The sequence below is a fragment of the Atheta coriaria genome, unplaced genomic scaffold, assembly GCF_025399875.1.
Source record: "Atheta coriaria isolate IRGN ID8LTWV9N9 unplaced genomic scaffold, Caltech_Dcor_3.1 hic_scaffold_5_pilon, whole genome shotgun sequence".
Classification (NCBI taxonomy): domain Eukaryota; kingdom Metazoa; phylum Arthropoda; class Insecta; order Coleoptera; family Staphylinidae; genus Dalotia; species Dalotia coriaria.
In genome coordinates this window covers 6384150-6405143 of record NW_027045447.1, presented here as the reverse complement: position 1 = coordinate 6405143, position 20994 = coordinate 6384150, and the positions used below count along the sequence as shown (strand labels likewise).

At 37.2% G+C, this 20994-nt stretch overlaps 5 protein-coding genes and 1 long non-coding RNA gene across 9 annotated transcripts; 4 read left to right on the top strand and 2 right to left on the bottom strand.

Moving 5' to 3' along the window:
- The first annotated feature begins 38 nt into the window (after positions 1-38).
- Positions 39-3684, top strand: Hsp110 (heat shock protein 70Cb). 2 transcript variants are annotated; one of them, XM_065303585.1, is made up of 5 exons: positions 39-349; positions 532-730; positions 785-1850; positions 1905-2176; positions 2461-3684. In XM_065303585.1, the coding sequence occupies exons 1-5, from the start codon at positions 234-236 to the stop codon at positions 3262-3264; spliced, it is 2457 nt and encodes an 818-aa protein (XP_065159657.1). In that variant the 5' UTR covers positions 39-233; the 3' UTR covers positions 3265-3684. The 2 variants fall into 2 exon arrangements, with proteins under 2 accessions (XP_065159657.1, XP_065159658.1); XM_065303586.1 differs by having other exon boundaries at positions 41-349; positions 1905-2131.
- Positions 3685-3762: 78 nt separating this feature from the next.
- Positions 3763-4484, bottom strand: LOC135792835 (uncharacterized). The gene is made up of 2 exons (XM_065303593.1): positions 4175-4484; positions 3763-4010 (listed from the first exon to the last, which is right to left on the bottom strand). The coding sequence occupies exons 1-2, from the start codon at positions 4389-4391 to the stop codon at positions 3814-3816; spliced, it is 414 nt and encodes a 137-aa protein (XP_065159665.1). The 5' UTR covers positions 4392-4484; the 3' UTR covers positions 3763-3813.
- Positions 4485-4491: 7 nt separating this feature from the next.
- On the top strand, positions 4492-8245 carry LOC135792831 (uncharacterized). 2 transcript variants are annotated; one of them, XM_065303589.1, is made up of 10 exons: positions 4492-4721; positions 6127-6332; positions 6399-6589; positions 6642-6744; positions 6798-6878; positions 6943-7109; positions 7160-7348; positions 7397-7835; positions 7899-8037; positions 8100-8245. In XM_065303589.1, exons 2-10 carry the CDS (start codon positions 6215-6217, stop codon positions 8173-8175), a joined length of 1503 nt encoding a protein of 500 aa, XP_065159661.1. In that variant the 5' UTR covers positions 4492-4721; positions 6127-6214; the 3' UTR covers positions 8176-8245. The 2 variants fall into 2 exon arrangements, with proteins under 2 accessions (XP_065159661.1, XP_065159660.1); XM_065303588.1 differs by having other exon boundaries at positions 4492-4855.
- Positions 8246-8297: 52 nt separating this feature from the next.
- LOC135792834 (transmembrane protein 272-like) lies at positions 8298-9364 on the top strand. The gene is made up of 4 exons (XM_065303592.1): positions 8298-8578; positions 8632-8742; positions 8798-9061; positions 9124-9364. The coding sequence occupies exons 1-4, from the start codon at positions 8452-8454 to the stop codon at positions 9354-9356; spliced, it is 735 nt and encodes a 244-aa protein (XP_065159664.1). The 5' UTR covers positions 8298-8451; the 3' UTR covers positions 9357-9364.
- A 272-nt stretch (positions 9365-9636) lies between these two features.
- LOC135791833 (CD151 antigen-like) lies at positions 9637-11658 on the bottom strand. The gene is given in 9 exon segments (XM_065302382.1): positions 9637-9751; positions 9816-9884; positions 9886-10008; positions 10010-10201; positions 10203-10220; positions 10282-10310; positions 10313-10469; positions 10537-10623; positions 11408-11658. Coding segments are annotated over 8 exon segments (714 nt in total). The 5' UTR covers positions 10615-10623; positions 11408-11658; the 3' UTR covers positions 9637-9703.
- Positions 11659-15635: 3977 nt separating this feature from the next.
- Positions 15636-16768, top strand: LOC135792051 (uncharacterized). 2 transcript variants are annotated; one of them, XR_010548190.1, is made up of 3 exons: positions 15636-15723; positions 15773-15901; positions 15951-16768. It is a non-coding gene; the product is annotated as an uncharacterized lncRNA (long non-coding RNA). The 2 variants fall into 2 exon arrangements; XR_010548189.1 differs by having other exon boundaries at positions 15643-15901.
- The last annotated feature ends 4226 nt before the right edge of the window (positions 16769-20994 follow it).

Here is a 20994-nt window from a genome sequence, read left to right as displayed (position 1 = left end):
AGAGACGACGTTAGCGTTCTAGAAAGTTCCAGTTCTAGAAAATTCCCTATTGGTTGGTGTCTCAGTTTCCACTAGCATTGCCGGCAGTTCGAGCGAACAACTGCGTTCATTTGTGTCTGCACGCTGTACTTGCTGGCGAAACACGTGAATCCAATTCGCCGCTTTAAAACGTGGTGATTTCATTCTACGCTAACATAGAACGTTGTTTATTTCGAACGTAATATCGACGAATAATGGCTGCAATGTCCGTCATCGGTATCGACTTCGGCAACGAATCGTGTTATGTGGCGGTGGCGAAGGCGGGCGGCATCGAGACAATCGCCAATGACTACAGTTTGCGGGCAACGCCGTAAGTACATAATCCTTCGTTTTTATTGCATTTGATAATTAAATCTCCCATTGATCAATTGACATTGTAAAATTCCAACATTGCCATATTTGCGCATTTTCCTAATTTGGTTAGAAGCGCGTATGATTTCACGCGGTTTGCGTTAAGGTGGGTGTCTCTCCAAATTCGGAATCTTATTACAGATCATGCATTGCATTTTCGGGCAAAAATCGCATTTTGGGGGTGGCCGCCAAAAACCAGCAGGTCACCAACATGAAAAACACCATCTTCAATATCAAAAGATTACTGGGTAGGAAATTTAAGGATCCGTTAGTCCAAAAGGAAATCGCTTCTTTGCCTTATAACATTTTGGAAACAAAAAATGGGAATATAGGCATAAAGGTAGGTTTCATTAAAAATTTACAGCTTGCAGCTTACAACAAGTTGTACTTGTAGGTCCAGTATTTAGATGAGGAACACATTTTCTCTCCAGAACAATGTTTTGCTATGTTACTTACCAAACTGAAGGACGATTCTGCCACCGCTTTACAAACACCGATCAATGATTGTGTCATTTCTGTTCCTTCTTACTTCACCAATAATGAGCGCAAGGCTCTGCTAGATTCAGCGGCGATTGCGGGACTTAATGTTCTGAGACTGTTCAATGAAACCACGGCTACGGCATTATCATACGGCATTTATAAGCAGGACTTACCGCCGCCCGAAGAAAAACCGCGGAATGTTGTGTTCGTAGACTGCGGGCAATCTTCGCTGCAAGTATCCGCGGTGGCATTCCACAAGGGTAAACTAAAGATGCTAGCCACAGCGTCAGATCATGCATTAGGCGGGCGCAACATTGATACGATACTCGCCGAGCATTTCGCTAAAGAATTTCTTGCGAAATATCATATTGACGCGAGAACTAACGCCAGGGCTTATGTACGTTTACTCGCTGAGGTAGAAAAGATTAAGAAGCAGATGTCTGCTAATTCAACCCCACTACCATTGAACATCGAATGCTTAATGAATGATAAAGATGTGCATAGCGAAATGAAACGCGCAGATATGGAGGAACTATGCGCGCCATTATTCCAGAGAGTAGAGGTGACTTTGAGCACTTTGTTGACTCGCTGCGGTTTGGACGTGGCTGATATTCATTCTGTAGAAGTTGTTGGCGGTTCTACTAGGATTCCTGCGATTAAACAGTTGATTGAGAAAGTTTTCCACCGGCCGGCTAGTACTACACTCAACCAGGATGAGTCGGTGTCGCGTGGTTGCGCATTGCAATGCGCTATTTTGTCGCCGGCAGTGCGTGTGCGTGATTTCAGCGTCACCGATGTCCAAGAATATCCCATTTATGTTTCCTGGGACGGCAGTGCACATGATGAACCTGGTGAGGTTGAAGTGTTTCCGGCTAATCACGCCGCGCCCTTCTCGAAAATGCTCAGTTTCTACAGGCAGGAACCCTTCAGCGTTCGGGCAGCGTACAACTGCGATGTTCCATACCCCGATAAACATATTGGTAGGTTATTGATGAATTTTAATGTGTTGCTTGTTAATTGTAGGGTTTTTATAGGTGTTTGGACTATCAAGGACGTGAAGCCTAGTCCGGATGGTAAAGAGCAGAAGGTGAAGGTCAAGGCTCGAATTAACTTGCACGGTATTATGGCCATCAGCTCCGCTCAGATGTACGAGAGCAAGGAAGAACCGATGGAAGCTGATGCAGATGCGCCCAAAGCAGGCGAGGATGAGGCTAATGACAAGGAAGCCCAGCCGCCAGCGGAGGCCAATGGCGCACCTGAGGTAGGCCCCAGCTGGACGAAGAAAATATCAGCCTTGTTCGGCCGGGTACGCTCATCTAGCCCTGGCCAATGCCCGGTTAAATCCAGAAACGCAAACACTTTTCAAAATTTTTATTTTGCACTTTTAACTTGAAAAAAAAAACATTGCTAAAGAAAAACCTATGCTGACTAGGTTTCGTTATTTGTATACACATGTCTTGTGTTTTGTGGTTTTATATTTTCTTTGTCTATGTTGCATTTGCATGTATTTCTTCATCATATTTTCGGATGTGTATGTTGCTTGAGTATCGAAACTTTAACGTGTTTTTAACGATCAAGTTTAATTTCCAGGAGAGTGCTGATGACAAAAAAGAGAAAAAGAAGAAATCTGTTAAGAGTATTGAACTCAACATTGAACCATCAGTGTATGGTTTCTCACAGGTTGAACTTAATCAATATACTGAGCAAGAATTGAAGATGATTGCTGCGGATAGGCAGGAAAAGGAACGTGCGGATGCGCGAAATGCTCTTGAAGAATACGTGTACGAGTTGCGTGGTAAGCTCGGAGCAGATTGTGAACTAGCTCCGTACGTTTTGGAATCCGATGGTTCTGGTCTCCTCTCCCAATTGGACGATATGGAAAATTGGCTGTACGAAGATGGCGAAAATTGCAACCGCCAGGTATATGTTGATAAACTCGCCGAGTTGAAGAGCAAGGGTGAACCCATTCAAATGCGTCGCGTTGAGAGTGAGTTGCGACCTATGATTCTTGAGAGCTTTTCGCGTAGCCTGCAACTATCTCACAAGGTATTGGAGGCGATGAGATCTGGTGATCCGAAGTACGCACACGTTACCGATGAGGAAAGGAAGAAAGCCGCCGAAGCGTTGGAACATTCGTTCAAATGGTTGGAAAAAACTCATAATAAATTAGCTGCTGCAAAGAAGCACGAGAATCCACCCGTTACCGTAGCGCAAATCCGCCAGGAAGCGGCGTCGTTTGAAAGCATCGTCAATCCTATCTTCAACAAACCACAACCGAAGGCGCCTTCACCACCTAAAGATGAGAAACCAGCGAAGGAGAACAACGCGGACGCGAAACAGGATAAGCAGAAGACGACTGAAAGCAATTCGGAAGAGAAGATGGATTGTTCATAGAAATTGCACGTTGTTTAGATAGAAAACTTATATATAAAAAACTAAAAACGATATCAACGTTCGATATGATGTTCAGTTCATTTACACTTTCCAAATCAAGTAGCGACATGGAATCTGGCGTTCAATTCACTAATGCTTTCGGCCGTGGAATTGTTCATTTTGTAAACAACTCGACAGATTTTTCCTAGCATTTCCTAAATTTGGTTAGCGACATTTCCAGAGTTGCGTTTATTTTGCTGGTGATAATATGATAATTCTAGCTACAAATTGGCACCGTAGGACCACTTTGAGGGTGACAGGGAGGACTAGTGTAATTATTTTCTACTTGTAGCCATTTTTGAACCGCAACCGTAATTTATCCGGATGATTTTTGTAACTCAGTTTGTTTATTGGTATTAAAATTTGCTAATACACTCGAAAGTGCTTTTATTCCAATAACGAACTAACGATGTAAGTGCACCGTTATTGCCAGGCCAATAAATATGTAATTCCATAAAATGCATCCGAAAGTGTTATATATGTATTTCTTTAATTTTATCACATTACATTTTATTCGGCGTATTGTTTCTTCTTGCAGCACGGCACGAATTGCAGGAAACCGTATGTGAACTCAGTGATTAGCAGTAGGAACATAATGGTGCAGACGATGTATTCGATTTTTAGCACCGGATGTTGCAATACGAATATGTAGACCAGCCCCAACAGCGAGAGAGCTGTGAGGAATTGCGCTAGGAAGTCTGATAAACCTGAATAAAAGTTTCAATTGTTCTAAATCGTAAGTTAATGGAATCACAGGTAAGCAGTTGGTTTTATCTACAATCTACAAAACTACACACATTAGTTGTTGGTTTGTGGCACTGGAAACTTGTGTTGTCGGCGCTCACGTGAAAATCGCAAACCAAACACTTACACTTCCGGTCTAAGTCCCTAAGACGATTAAACATAAGCAACTTTATCAGTTCGGAGATTAGAATACCGGCGACCACGGCACCGTCGAGTTCGATGTGTGGCGTCGGCAGCGGGCCGTTGAATTTGGCGAAGACGATGAGCATTTCGCTGCCAGCGAACACACCGAAATAGTATACGTTTAAGTAAAGAAGCACTTCGTACATGAGCGGCGCATCCATGGCTGGCGATTATGTAAAATTAACTAACTGCTGCGATTCCGCGATGCCGTCCCAAGTTAGCCCGCGCCGCGGCAAGGAAAAAATGTGTCCGATACGCGCGTTTTGGCTCATTAATATTTTACATTTATTTATAGCGAAAGCAACGTGTAATTAGAAAATATATGTAGAACGAGCGTGTTCGGTATCTGTACCATTTTATTTTTAGGGGCGACATTTCATCGCCAGTTTTCGGTAATAATACAAACTTATGAAGTTAGCAGCTAGTTAACATTGTGCGTCCGTAGTGGAAGTGTCTTTTTAATCATTTAAATTCGTTTTTCTTGCAGCACGGTAAGAATTGCAGTGTTCCAAAGGCCAACTCGTTGACGAAGAGTACGAATGTTATGCTGCAGATGATATATTCCATTCGCATCACCTTTTCCTGCTTGATCAGGATGTATAAGATGCAGCACAGTGAGATGCAGGTTAACAAAACGGCGATCACAACTGCAACAACTAAAATTAAGTTTATATTAAACTTTTGCACGAATATAAAACAAGAGTTAAATATAAATGCCAACCTGGTTAAAGTAGTTACGATATTATTTCTAAAACGCACGCGAGTTTAAAATCAAAAAGTCTTTATAAACTTTTTAGTTGGGTGATAAAAAACTATTGCAAAAAGCATTCATAGAAACTAAATTCAAATTCTACTTTACCTCTACGTTGCTCACGCATTCTACGAAACACAATAATTTTAACAAAATCGGACAGTATTAAAGTGGTCACAATTGCCGCATCTACTGCAATGAGATCGGGAGTCTTGTAATTTGGACTAAAGAACTTTGCAACTGTCATTAGCGGATGGCTCAGGGCGAATAGCGGGTAGTAGAAGACATTCAAGTACATAAGTACATCAAACATTAGTACAGCATCCATTCCGTGTTCGTTTGTTTGCGGCCTTTTAAACTACGTGTAAACTAATTATTATGTCAATGTAGTGTTTGTCTAATATTTACTGTTTCGCTGATATCGATTGCGATTTAGCGATGAAATTTTCTTCCGCTGCACCGCAGCTCTGCCCTGCCAAAACGTTCTCAATTCGACTCAAAATACAATATACAAATTTATTAATAGACTCTAAATTTAGCCGCTTAGTGGTTATAATGCACAAATCGCGCTTTCAGCGGATTGTAATTGACAATCCCATTTATTTTACATTTAAATTCTGTCTTTTACTGTTTATTTATCAAGAAGTAATTGTTTTGCAGTTTGTACTTTTGATTTGTTCACGGAAACTTTGTCTTCGGCTACATATATGGTTGCCTGCTTAAGCGTTCATATCTCAACGGATTTGTTTGTATTTCTTCTTAGTTTCCGGTTCCTATGGCTGCTAAGGGGCTGTCCATTAATCACGTGATCTTTTTTTTTCATTTTTTGGACCCCCCCTCCCCCTTGGTGATACGTCGTGAGGTTTAAGATTACCCCCACCCCCATCATCACGTGTATTTTAATCCCAACAAAGAATAATAAAATTTTTCTCTTTAGAAATCGTGCGTTTGACGAAAAAATAAATACACGTGATATCTTACTCCACTCCCCCCTCCCCCTGGTGATTTTTCGTGATTTTTAACAAACCCCTCCCCCCCCTTCATGCCTCACGTGATTAATGGACAATCCCTAATAAGTATGCGACGATTACATTTTTCGATACTTTTCGTCTTTCTTCGTGTATTGACGGCTCATGCGCTTTAAGAAATCGAACACATTGGGAATTACCGGGAATAACCTGAATTTATGGAAATCTTCATAATTTTATATGAGTTTTTGGTGACATTTAAATAATGGCAACAAAGGCTGAAACAAAACTTCGTAAACGAAAAGTACTTGAAAATGTTGCGGATTCGTTATTCATGAGAGGTACCTATGTTTGGGCGAAATTTAATAGTTCCTATTGGCCAGGTAGAGTTCAACAAACTTTAATTGTTATTTAATATTTATTGCACTAACAATGACTAACATTTTAAGGCATTATTATAAACCACAAAGATGTACAATTTAATGAAAAGAGAGACCACTGTATAATATTTTGGTTTGGTGACCATAGAATTTCACATGTTAGCCAAAATGGTATTGTACATTTTGCAATCAACTTTTCTAAGCATTACAAATCAAAAAAGTCTCCACTTTGGCAAAAGGCAGTTGAAGAGTGCATAACAGTAAGTTTTATTTCTCAAAAATCTTTGAATATTTAAATCCATTTGTTTGTAGCACTATGGATATCCATTTACTGCTGGCATGGGTTTTAATTCTTTAATTGCATTTGCAAGAAGTAATGGAATGCTGAATATTGATCATACCTCAAATACTGAAGGTATTATTATATTTTATTAAAAAATGAATAAATATGCACCATTTTTGTTTTAGATTTGCCTGAATTTGTTAAAATTTCAATTCATTCCAGAGAATTATTGAGAAAACAACAACTTGATAGATCAAAAAAACTAAGTAAGATTTGAATAATGCAGTAAAATCTGATAAACATCAGTTTATAATAAAATATATTTTATAGGAAAAATTCAATATTATCTTCCACATGCTATAGAAAAAACTTGTGTAGCATGTTTATCTGATCTAACTGAAAATGGAGTTGCACATCCACTCTTTGAAGCTAAGATTTGTGTACAATGTGCAAAAAAGTTGCAGGAAGTACTTTATTGTGTTAAAGATGGACATTATGTAAGTGTAATTTAGTTTATAAACAACTTTTACTATTGTATTGATTGTAGGAATATTGTTTTGTTTGTGGTAATGCTAAAAAGTTTCAATGTAAGAATCCTGCATGTGAAGCTGCTTTCTGCAACTTTTGCATTAAAACTTACTGGTCATTCACAATGGTAACTAGTGTGCCTTTTTGTGTTCTTTGTACAAATATGGTGCAGGGTTTACTACACGTTTCTGAAGAACATACGCTGAAGGTATATTATTCCATTTTGAATTATCTAAACTATTTTTTGTAATTGTAGTCAGCCATCTTTATTACAACCAATGAAACTGATCTATTGCCCAATGAAATAGTTTTAAATAAGTTTCCAAAGATGAATGCACGCTCTCAAAGTGATATAAAGGTTCTAACATTGTTTTATGGATCATCAATGAGCATTGAAGCTGTTTTTCCGTTTCCTTTCAATATTTTACTAGCTATAAAGTGTAATGGTTTATATGAAAACTGCGACGCGCTATCATACAATCGAATCAATTTGTATGAAGTAAAAAAACAGATGAATAAATATCTGAATAACACTGCCGTGAGGCTGGTTAGTGTGACGACGAACACTCCAATTAAAAAGAAGATTGTGCACATGCACATTGAAGATGTTACACGTATGAAATGCAAAGAGATTGGACATATTTCACTTATTATTGGTGGAACGAATATTTTGAAGAACAAATTGCGACATTTTCGTAAGTAATTCAGTTTTGTTTCTTTGCAGAAGTGAAGTTTTGTTTAAATGTTTTGTTGTGCAGGGCGAAATTACTTTGTTGATCTTTTCATGGAGTTCTGGAGAATTATAAACCTTTTTAAAGAAGAAGTAGATACAAAAATATTATGGTTGTATGAAATGCCTTGCACAATGGATGTGGAAGAAATTAATTTTATCACACAGTATGAAGTCTTTCAGTCTTGCTGAAATAATTAATTCAAACATTTATAATGTATTATTTTAGGTACCTTGATGTTAAACCTAAAATTATTACCTTCAGAAAGATGTATTGTTATGTTTGGACCAACATTACCGCATAAAGCAATGTTTTTTTGCATATTTTATGCGACCAGCATTTAAACATTTAATAAATACAAGTTTTAATATCTAGATGGCGCTGCGTTCGCATTCTACATTTTTACGTTTTCTAGCTGCAAATATGAGTGATGTTATGTTTGCGAAGCTAACACTTTTCTTCGAGTCGCAGCAACACGCACATTCTTAATGCATTTCTTTCAATCATTTAAGTTTAAAGTACGTAGTATAGTCTTGAAGCCACAGAATAGTATGCACGAATCGTACGACTCGACGATGTAATGGTTGCACAAACGACACAGAACACCAGTCGGCCCCCTCCGTCGTATAATAACATCGCGGGGGCCCTCTCACCGTCCACCAGCAACGGTGCTCCACCATCCTATGAGGAAGCCATCAACCCCAATGGTAGTTATTCCAATCATTCAATCATTTTGGGTATAATCACATGATTTTTACAGCACCACCACCATCATATGATTCACTCTTTGGTAGAGTACGAGAGGCTAGGAAAACAAGCAAAGGCATCTTTGATTTCTTTAAGAATGTTTTCATCATATTGCTTGGTGCAGGTATATTGATCTGATAAGAAAATGTAAAGACATTATTGATTATTTGTGTTTTTAGTTGGGTGTACAATAATCTTGGGTGTAACAATAGCTATACCTATATGTATGATAGTAATGGGTTCAATATATCTCCATGAATGCCCACAAGGAGAATACATTCCTGTGTATTTGCTGGTTGGGGGTATATTTGGTATTCTCAAGCAGTTGTTACACTTGTCTGCAAGAGTAAGGGAAAGACAGGAGGATAGAGATGCTGAGCATTTGAGACAATCTCCCACACAAGCTCTACTTAATTGTTTTATGTTAGGATGGTTTATAATAGGTATATTATTTTATAACACGTTTCTATGCATGTTCATCTTTTCTAAAATAATAACATTACAGGATCTGTCTGGGTGTACAAAGAATTTGAACCCAACTATGACCCAAATAAGGAAAACGGCCGCTACTGCAATAAAAGCCTCTACTTGTTTGCTTTCTGGTTGATCACTTCAGTTTACATTCTTCTGGGTACAGTCACAGTGTGTTTGTGCTCACTGAGCATCGCGAGCATCATTTTTCAGCCTCAGATTGGTGGAAGCCAAAACGATATGTCCGACGGCCGAATTGAATGGTAAGTACATTTATCTTTTAATACAAAAACATTTTATTCCACATTAAATTTCTCACAGTCATTATTTGTTAGTATTTTTCGAGTAACAAATGGCCGACTTTGTCTTTGTACATATTCACGATTTACAAATCGGAATTCATTAATATTGCTACTGACTGTATGGCACCTACGTTGGGAATTATGTTATCCAGTTTAAAAACTACGACGAACACCATGGTTCCAGGAGCATTGGTTTCTTTTGAATTATTTGTGGATTTAACTTTTGTCATACTACTACTACATAACTTAGCTTAATTAACAAAATATTACAGTATTCATCTCGCCATCACTGTGAGATTCTTGACGTGCAGATTATTCAATCATTTTGTATAGTGCACAGCAGAAAATCATACCAATGAGCTGGAAATTAAAACCAATAATATTAACATTTAAATATTGTAGGATTAATTAGTTTGGTACGTACCATAAGGCCAGCGACAACAATACCAGCACCGCCGATAATGGCCGCGTTTTGCTTCACATATTTATTCAGCGGTGACGTTGTAGCATCCTTTGTTGTAGAGGTGAAGAGTTTTGGGTTTCGACGAGTAAGTTGCATCGCCCCGGCGTTTTTCGGGAACCGGTTCGCGACAGCAGGAGTCCGGAATCTTAATAGTACCAATCTCGGTAGTCGGTGACGCCACAGCAATGGAGACGAGATTGGGTTTCGTCCCAGGCTTCCGAAATTAAGCCTATCGTTGCCTGTACGATCGGATGGAACCAATCATTTTCATTGCGAAGAGTTGTTTCGGCTTTGGCGCGAAAAACATATCCCAGAATACCACCAACCAGCATGGTGACAAAGATTAAAATACACGAAGATGAAGTACTGAAATATTTCAAAAATTCATTGAACAAAATGTTACTGAATAATAATCGGGAATACTTACAGTTACCAACATACAGCGCACTTCCTGGCCGAACCAAAACAACCAAAACATGAAATCACCGAGACTAATATCCCTGTTGTAATTACATAAACGGCACCGATGTACATATTCGTGCCCAATAATTCATTCGCAAAGGATTTATCCACGACCGTCCATACTCCAAGTGCGACAACGGTAATACCACCAAGCTAAAATTAAATATTTTAGTGCTCTCAATATCCATAATATTTACCAGTGTTTGGTTGCAGTACATACGAATATAATGAAGTTTATTATAAACATGGAGTATTTCATAAAAGTGCCGCAGCCATCCATATGGCTTCCGTACCCCATGGTTGAAATCTAAAATAAAACGGCATTGTAAACAAAGATCTTTCATTGTAAGTACTCACACGCACGTATGTATACACTACTTATACTTTTAAACGCACTTGTAGCACGCTACTGGTGCAAGGTCTAAATATGCATGCAAAACTATCGATTTTTTGTCCAGCGCCTCGGCAAACACGCGTTTACCGAAATTTTAAAATTAGAAATTCAACTTTCGCTGTCGCTTGCAACAAGCGAACCACGCCAATACACTCGTTGACGACTTGCGGCGCCGAAGAGGCAACAAGAACTTTGGAAACAAACGCACGCGCGCGCGCGCTGTTCCACTTTCGAGGAACGTGGTGGAACGCAAACCTTGAGGCAAGAATACTGGGCATTGGATCAAGAATTAATGCGGCCGACGATTGCAACACACCGCTGCATAATTATATCTTCAGACCACCTGTATACGTTTAAAACCATGCCATGCATGTGAATTCCAACAGGTACGTTATTGTTAACTTAGCGAGTAAATTAACGATGGTAATTTTCACACTTTTGCAAGAACAGTAAACAGTGAGCTCACGTGCAGAAGGTTGAATTCGTGAGTCAGAACGAATAGAATTCATTTAAAAAGGCGTGCACCAGTCGTAACAATAACATACTGTTAAGGTGTTACATAAAATAGTTGTTATATTGTTATCGAAACGACCACTCTTGCCCACGTTTATTGGTAGTATGCGGTACTAATATGAACCTTGTTTTTAATCTTCCTTACGCTTTTAAAGTATGACTTTTATTTTTTTATATGACTTACCAATTAAATGTGTAACCGTAGGTTAATTAAAAAACAAAATTCACTTGTGGAATATTACTAGCTGAAGAAGACGACGTTAAACGCGCGGATATAGAATAATATGCGCCGCGGACGCTTGCTTGAGTCGCACTGCATGTTGTTAGTTGTTTCGTTGATTTTGACCAATACCACATCGTGGTCCAAGGACTTTCATGTCCCCGCTCGCAGTTATTGCTCGAGTGCGAGAAAATTTCTTGGATTTCCGCGCTTGAATGTTCATAGGTTCTTATGAGTTGTTGAGTGTTAGCGTTTAGTTAGATGAAATTGAAATCTAATTGGCACACACGACAGGCAATGGAATGGTCAACTATGATAATAAAGTGATCTAGTGATCATCACTACTCAAACATGATTAATACTTAATTGCGTACTGCACTATGGTGTCATACTCAACAACTTTCACTTTACGTGTCATCCGATGTAATCATTATTACAACTGTTACTGCAGTTACCACAGAATGGATGATTTCTACTACTAGAAGGCCAACATAGGCTTAATGTTAATTGACTCCAATTACGGACGTTTGCTTTTCTTCAATAGCTCGTTTATATGTTAGGATTGCGTCGAATTGATTGCGCGTGGGCGTAGGAACAATATGTTTTGCAATGTGCTTTGAAAAATAAGATAACAAAACTTCCTTGCTGTTTGTTATGTATTGCGTATTTTTACAGATTTTCCACCCATTGCTATACTTATTTACTTAATAAAATAAGAGTATGTAAATGGTATGTAAATAATGCATTTATTTAAAACATTTTACTTTTCTTTTTCCCTTTGTGAAGGATTGATTTAAATTCCTCACGTCGGCTTTGACAATGCATTGATTAGTTTTCATTTATTGACTGAAATGCAGGGGCAAACAATTTGGAAAATATTTTACTAAAGAATGGTCAATCTCTTTTCTATTAAAAAATTATTTTTATAACAAGATTTTTTTAAATAATTTTCGGTCAAAAGAATAAAGTTGAACATTTTTATTTTATTTTTAAGGTCGAAGTTTAAGTTATTACATTGTAAGTACATATCTGAGAACTAAAACGGCTAGAAAAACAAGGATCCTACACTAGATCTTGGAAGTGAAATTCTCAAGAAGATTAAGCATATTACCCTAAATTGGTGTATTACTCCTAATATCAGAATGTTTCGTTTTCAACTCCACATGCTTATTGGTGTGAGGTACTCGTCTAAACAACTTTTTTGTCAAATGCTGTGAGCCAGTTTCATGCTTCCCTCGTGCTACGAACGTTCCAACGTTTCATTGTGTTGTTATTTGCACGCGGCTTGATCGTTTGTTCATTAAATACGACTGATTTTTACGAGTATTGCATAACATTTTATTAATTAATATCGACATAAATATCGGCAGTTAATGACAACAAATGTCTTCAGTGTTTTTGCAAATGATGAGTTACTTCCGTGAATTGTTGATAAACCTGTGTTTTACTTTCGATTATTTTGATGCCGATAATTGACCATGAATAGGTATCCTATTGATAAATTCCGCAAGTATAATTAACGCCTGTCGCCGACAGGATTTCACGGAATATTGTCAGTCATTCAGTCCGTTAAACGACGCAAACATCCTTAATAATATTATAAATGCAAGTATGTCCTGAAGTTTATCGTGCTTTCACGCAAAAACTACTTAACAGATCAATATGAAAAATTTGTACACATATTCTTAGTGGTCCCTGATAGGTTATAGGCTACTTTTTATTTAATAAAAATAATTATTTTTAAATTAAAATAAAGCAAAATTGTTTAGTCACTAACACCTCTGCATCTGGTTATTTGACTACTTTTAACGCCATCTAAAGCATTCCAGCAATGAAGCTCACACTCAAGTACTATAGCAATTATCACACTGTATTACCGACAGCTACGTCAACATCTCCAAATCCGTACACATATTCTTAGTGGTCCCCTGATGGTCCTGAATATTATAGGCTACTTTTTTATTTAATAAAAATATTTAAATAAAATAAAGAAATTGTTTAAATAATAATACCTCTGCACTACTAATTGACTACTTAACGCCATCTAGCATTCCACATCTAAAATTTAAACTTTATTGCATGTAGCAATTTTTCACATAGATAATCCTTGCCAAGCAGGAATATACATTCTTTCTATCAATCCGTTTCAACTATGTATAATGATTTCTAATATTTATTTGATGGATTCAACGCGAGCGAAGCCGCGGGATAAAGCTAGTACTTAATAAGTGTGCAGCATAATGCAAGTTCAAACACACGTGCTTTTTCTGTTTCAGTACTTTCTGTGATTACCCGATGAACCAGTAAGTTAATAAACATTCTTACATTACAATTTCTGCCTTAAATTAATATGGCTTTTCAATCTCGCTGCAGACTGTAAGGTTTGTACTGTCGATCGTGGGTTTTATTGAGCGTATTTTTCTTAGCACTCATTTTCTTTTGATTTCATAATTATGCAGTCGTGTTGACGTGTTTTAGTAAATCAACAATCAGTTATAAAAAGTAATATATTTATAGAAGACTATTTAAATTTACTTCCATGCGTATGTACGCTACTCGTACGCTTGTGCTTAGATGTACTGATTTTTTGGTAGTTTTGGGTGTCTAACGGGCGAACAGAAATGTCCTAGGACAACGATTTTTTTTTTTTTTATCAGATTGTGGTGAGTGAATTTGTGTTATCATTTACATTTTATAATTTGTGTGATAAACGCAGGAAACCTGCAAAAAGATAATTTTTGTTCTTCGATGTGTACTGATTTTTGGTAGTTTTCGGTGTCTAGCGGGCGAACAGATTGTCCTTGGACAACGATTTTTCATCAGATTGTAAAGTATTGAATTTGTATATCATTTACATTTATAATTTGTGTGATTAGCACACACGGGAATCCTGCAAAAGATAATTTTTGTGCTTTGACATTACTGACTTTATGTAGTTTTCGGTGTCTGGCGGGCAGATAAAGTAATATAGGAAAACGATTTTTATCAGATTGTAAGTATTGAATTTGGTTTATGTTTTCATAAATAATTTGTGTGATTAGCTTAGAGGGAAACATGCGAAAATGTCGGTTTTGTGCTTCAGGCTCATGCTTAATTTTTGTTGTTTTATACTTGGGTATCTATGGGCGAGAGAGGGAATGTCCTAGGACAACTTGATTCTTTCATCACATTACTTGAAGTAATGAATTTGTTTATCATTTTCATTGTAAATTGTGTGATTACCATACAGGAAACCTGTGAAATGGTCATTTTATTGCTTCGATATGCTAATTTTCGGTTGTTTTAGGTGTCTAGCCTTGGGCGATCGGAATGTCCTAGGACAACGATTCTTTCATCCGCATTGTAAGTATTGAATTTGTTTATCATTTTTCATTAATAAATTTGTGTGATTAACACAGGAAACCTTGAAATGTCATTTTTTATGCTTCGATATGCTAATTTTTGGTTGTTTTGGTTGTCTAGCGGGCGAACGGAATGTCCTAGGACAACGATTCTTTTATCATATTGTAAGTATTGAATTTGTTTAATATTTTCATAAATAAATTATGTGATTAGCACACAGGAAACCTGTGCAAATTTCATTTTTGTGCTTCGATATGCTAATTTTCGGTTGTTTTATGAGTAGATGTCTAGGGGGCGACCGGAATGTCCTAGGACAACGATTCTTTCGTCAGATTGTAAGCGACATTGTTTTTGTGCACTGAATTGCGGTGCGTAAGCATCACTTTTATACAACTCTTTGTATGTTTAACAACAACTTGTAAACATGATTGAATCGCATCGTATGCATGAAAGATGCCCCCAACTGCGGGTCGGTTATCAATCTGTCTTGCTTAGTTCGGCTTAGTCGGTTGAGCGCTGTTGCGAGTGCGCACGTGTTTTGTTCATTAATCAAACGTGGTGGCACTTTCTCGCGATTCTTGATATTTTGTAGCATTACTTAAATCGATTGACGATCAGGCGCATTTAGTAGTAACAGCCCACTGCGGTCAACGATTGATTTGAGTAATTCTATGCGGATCGCGCGTCCGTCGGATATGTTCCGGTGACTATGGATACTTACTGGAGTTAAATGAAGTTAAATTTATGTGTTTGACGTGAATATCTGCGTGGAATAGAATAGAAGTGTGTATCAACAATTATACATACAATTTCCAGGAAACGTGTTTGTGCGCTTAGTCCCTTATTGATATGTCACCATCAAGGGTCGGGAAGTGCCCTTAAATCTCTCTCAAACTACTGCAATATATGTCATTTTTGAAAAGTTGCTGTGGAAAATGGTCTGTAATTCGCGTTTTCTTGACTGGAATTTAATTCTGTTTGCTTCAGGTGATAGAAGATGAGTTTTTTAATCTTATGAACTTACATACAGTCACCCTCAAGGGTCGGAAAGTGCCCTTAAATCACTCTCAAACTTCAGCAATTTTTGTCATTTTTGAAAAGTTGCTGTGGAAAATGGTCTGTATCTCGCGTTTCCTTGACTGGATTTTAATTTTGTTTGCTTCAGGTGATAGAAGAAGAGTTCTTTAATCGTATGAACTATAGTCAGTCACCCTTAATGATCGGGAAGTGCCCTTAAATCATTCTCAAGTTCAGCAAGTTTTGTCATGTTTGAAAAGTTGTGGTGGAATACGGCCTGCATCTCACGTTTTAGTTACTCGATTTTAATAATTTTGAGTATCTGGAAGTATTAAATTAATCTCCAATTATTTGGTACTAGAAGTACCAAAACAGGCACTGCTTGCTATGCACCCATAGTAAGGATCTGTACGCGCGGGACTTGTATGTAAACAATTTTTTTGCTGCGTTCTGCGAACGTATCGCGCAATACTGATAGTGACCTCGTGTTGTCGCAGTTGGCTGTATGCATTTTGCTGCACACGCAATTCAATTCCGGGCGTCGAGTGTGGTGCGCGTGTCCTGTTACTTCAGATCATAATTAAGTAAATTGATTTATATTCATTAAGCAATCGACTGCATATACCAGAATCGGGGTTGACCGGGGTTTTACAAGCGTGAATGCATGCTGCTGTGTTTAACAATCGTGGATTAATTCTCGATTCACCTGTACGCGCGCGTCCGTCGGCATTCAGTTATCGCTTGGATATATAATTAATTCCAGCAAATGAACAACTTTGATGCCCAGACAAGTAGTTTGTGAATGCACGAATGGAGTTTGCAATATCTATAGGTGAAGTGTTGGAGATGTGAGTGTTTAAGGCAAGTTTTTACTACTTCCGAATTTGCTAACTGTCGATATTTGTCTATTTAAGAAAAATGTATCTATTATTATTGTTGTCAATAAAACTCACGGTAAAATTATAATCTCATGCATATTTCTTTGTGGTATTCCCTGTGCCGTTTTCAGTATTGACGTCTTGAGTCATATTGCATATAAATCTTATGCGCGTGGAGCGAGCGGAACATAGCTGCGGCTTGTGTTGTTATTTTTAAAAATTGAAACATAAATAGAAGAATCAAACAACAGTGATAAGAGCACTCGGTGGTCGAGTGGAAACGTGCACCTGCTGGCATGCTGGCAGACACGGATCGAATCTCAGCTATAGAAGGCATTTTTCTCAAACATAAAAATATCAGGTGTAATTTGGGTTGCATACATGAATTGCAACGAAATATAAGAGAAATTGAAATTCAAGTGAAGGCAATAAGAGAAGTAAGAAAGTAAGTGGAGAAATAGGAGAAGTAGAAGAAGGAATAGTAGAGAAGAGTAGAAAAGAGAACAGAGAGTGGAGAAAAGAGGGAGGAGATAGAAGAATGAGCAACAGGAGCGGATCAGATTTTTAAATTTTTAAGGCAAAATGTCCACACGACAGTGTGTACAGTGTACAGTGACAGTTCATCAGGTGTCGATAAAGTGTCCACGTTCCCGGCCCATCCTGCCATGATGTCTCTGCGCTTCATCCCCAGGATTTCAGGGCATATCAACAATTTTAATGGTGGGGGATCACCCCCAGAGAGAGGTGGAACCCTAGTATGACAATCCTATATAGTCTTGTTCAAATATTTCTAAGTTTAAGCCGCTTCCAAGAGAGGTGACACTAAAAATATTCTTACAAGTTCTGACCTGTATTGCCGAAAGAAGAAGCAATAATAACCCACAAGATAAATTTTAACAATTTTATAGTGGGGATCATCCCCTGGAGAGAGGGAACTCTTAGAGACCTGTTCCAAATGATATAGAAGGGCAATAAATCAAAGAAGTCAATATATCTTTACTATTTATTTATTAGCAATAGAATACAAGTTTATATTTTACAAGTCAACAGGATACGTGCTGCCATATTGAAGCCAAACTTACGACCTGCATAGCCGCGCACATGCCAGCAAGTACTACTTCATAAAGTTCTGCCGGAATAATGAAATTAGTACATAGTCAATTTTCTAGGTGATTGGAAACAAATATACAGGATGTTACAAAAAGAAAATTTAAAGTGCAAACAAAAAACTCTCAACACTACAAACGCCGCTCACTCGACAATCAGAGAAACTAATATACAGGGTGTTCCAAAAAGAACATTCGAAGTGCAAAGGGGACAATACTAAAAACCACACTTAAAGCAAAATTTTCGCAGAGACAAAGGAAAACATATATACAAGGTGTTCTAGAAAGAAAATCCCATCAATCAAAACATAGCACACTCAAAACTCACAACTAAAGGTGATTTCCTACGTGCTGTTAGGAAAACTAATATACAGGGTGTTAAAAAAAACTAGAAACTACAAAGGGAGTCCATATTCACAATATGAAGAGGGACAAAATTTACTACAATATTTTAATATAAAATGAGAGATTTTACCAGAAAATCATCGGACAATTGAGCAAAAAGGTGCTACAAAATTAAAACACTAACATTTTAATATATTGTGAATATATATTTATTAATTGATGGTAGCATCAATTGTATAAGCATCATAATAAATTGATAGAATATCTGGCGGAAAACACCTAAATCTACAGACGGCAAGCGACGGCGCCTAGCAACACAGTGGTTAAAGATGATAAAAATAAAATAACAATTTCTTTATAAATATTAAGATATACTGAGACTACGAAAACGAAAAACTGTTCACGGTTCAAGATTTTATTTAAACAATAAATTATTAATTTAATGATGCAATTCGATTAAAAATGTTTACGTGATCATCGAAAACATGACCGAACCGACGTCAGACGGCAAAGTAAGCGTGGTCGACCACATGAATATTGTCATTTCAATAATCCTCAGATAATTTTAAAAACCGTGTTTGTAATAATTAAATGAAGCATGTTATTTTCGGAAACGCGACTAGGAAGAATTCTGATAAAAATGGCACCACGTGTTTGTAATCTACAAAATTAATATCCGTCAAATTAAATAATTAATTTAAGTTAAACCGTCTTTAACTTTCCGCGATAAATTTTAATTATCCACCAACCTGTGCAATTGATGTGAGATTTTCTATCCTGGAAATATATTCTATCAACTGAAAACTCGCGCAGGGATTAACGAACACTTATTTCTCAATTTAAGAGGACCTCAACGCTATAAATCATTAAACAAAAAATAGCAAGTACTACATCTTCATTGCGAATATTTTGACGATGACCGAAAAGAATACACGACGATTAATACAATTAAAACCTCAAAACGCATGGCGATTAGAGACACGTTTGCGACCACGCGGTGAAACGACCGCCGTGTGCACGACGCGCAGTAAGGCAGGTACACAGCGACAACACGTCAGCCGAACAAAAAAGTTGTTTATACACAAACGTACTAATAAACACGTAGTTGAGACGACGAAACGTAAAATTTCAATATTGAAATTGCACATATACACGGAATCTACTTATACAAATAAATAATTTTATTGTCTTCGTAAAGCTTACTGCACCTTATGATACTCACAATTGTGTTCACAATATCGCGCCTAAATTAAATATTCACTAAATGGGCAAAGGGAGTAAAGCTGCATCATATTTTTTTTGAGTATTTTTAGCGACCAAGGGTTTGAAGATTATGAAACTTTGGGAAATTCTCCATCAGATAAAAGTATAAAACAATAAAAATTTCCTGGCTAAAATGTCCAAAAATCAATTCTATATTTTATCATCATGACTCACTTCTACCACAATTTTGTACGGTGCCCTGAATCGAGTCTCTTCTACTCACTACCTTCGTGCGGTGCCCTGAATCGAGTCTCTTGTACCGCTACCTTCGTGCGGTGCCCTGGAACACGAGTCACTTCTACCGCTAACCTTCGGAGTTCGAAAACAATATAATAACATTTAAAGAGAAAATGCAAAAATCTAAGTAGGGAAACACAGTCCAAGTAAAAATCAAAGGAAAATTAATATTCAGGTGATGTAAAGAGAAACGATAAAATTAAATGTAAAATGCCCAAACACCAATAAATATGGTCTATTAAATAATAAGGAAAATATATCTACCGGGTGATACACAAAAGAAAAATTAAGATTTAAGCAGGAAAACGGATGGAAACAATTAACAAGGCGACCATAACAAGATAATATGAGAAGGAAGCCATCGGAATTTTAAAAATCAAAAATGTTTAGACCGAAATCAAAGAAAAGTGAAAACTAAGAAAAACATAAAAAATAAATATTTTAAAAATTCGTATTTTCTTTGGATATGAAGGAAAGTGACGAGTTGATATTATAAAAATAAAGCACAAAGCAGAATTTATTTAAATCATGTAAAATAAACCAGCGACCAGCCCGGATAGCCGCCAGAGGATCAAGAACGCAGCCGACGGCATGCGACTATCTTAATCTTTTTGATTTGTACATTAAACAAAAACAAAACAAGGTATCAAATACGAAATCTAAATCAACTTTATTGAAACAGAGACAAAAATTATTAGTAGGTTTAAAGACCACACAGTTAAGGTAAAAACAAGTAAAGGCAATAATGGATTTGATTTTCAAATGGTTTAAGAAATGCGAGAACATACCTTGATGCAAAATTAATTTTTGCGCTTTTGGCCTATCCAATAAATTGTAAGGACCTTAATTATGTACATTGTAGAAATTATGAAATACGCGTATCATACAAAAAGAGTATCCGACGACTGACGGAACATCACACACGCTTTACCTCTGCGTGTGTACAATCCGCGCACGAACGCCGCACAACACTCGCGCACATTCGATGGAGCATTCAGAAACAGTACGTAATAACGCAACAAAAAATTACGGAACTCAAAATATTGCAAAGAAAATGTGCGTCCAGATCACCTGACGACAAAAATGAGACTAATGTCGTACGCACGTCAACCGCGCGGCGACCGCACAAAACTGCAAGAGATAAAGAAACTTGTTTGTTTGTAAACACTGATACTTTCAGTGTGGTAGTGCAGAACATGAGAAGAATTGTACTATGCATGGAACTATTCATTTTTATTAAATTCTTAATCGGATTCTGATAGATAATTTAATTCTACACAGTTTTAGTAACTAACATTAACCGTTTAGACCCTATTTACAATTTTAGAGAAAAATGCATTCGTTTTCGTAGACTTTTTGTTCT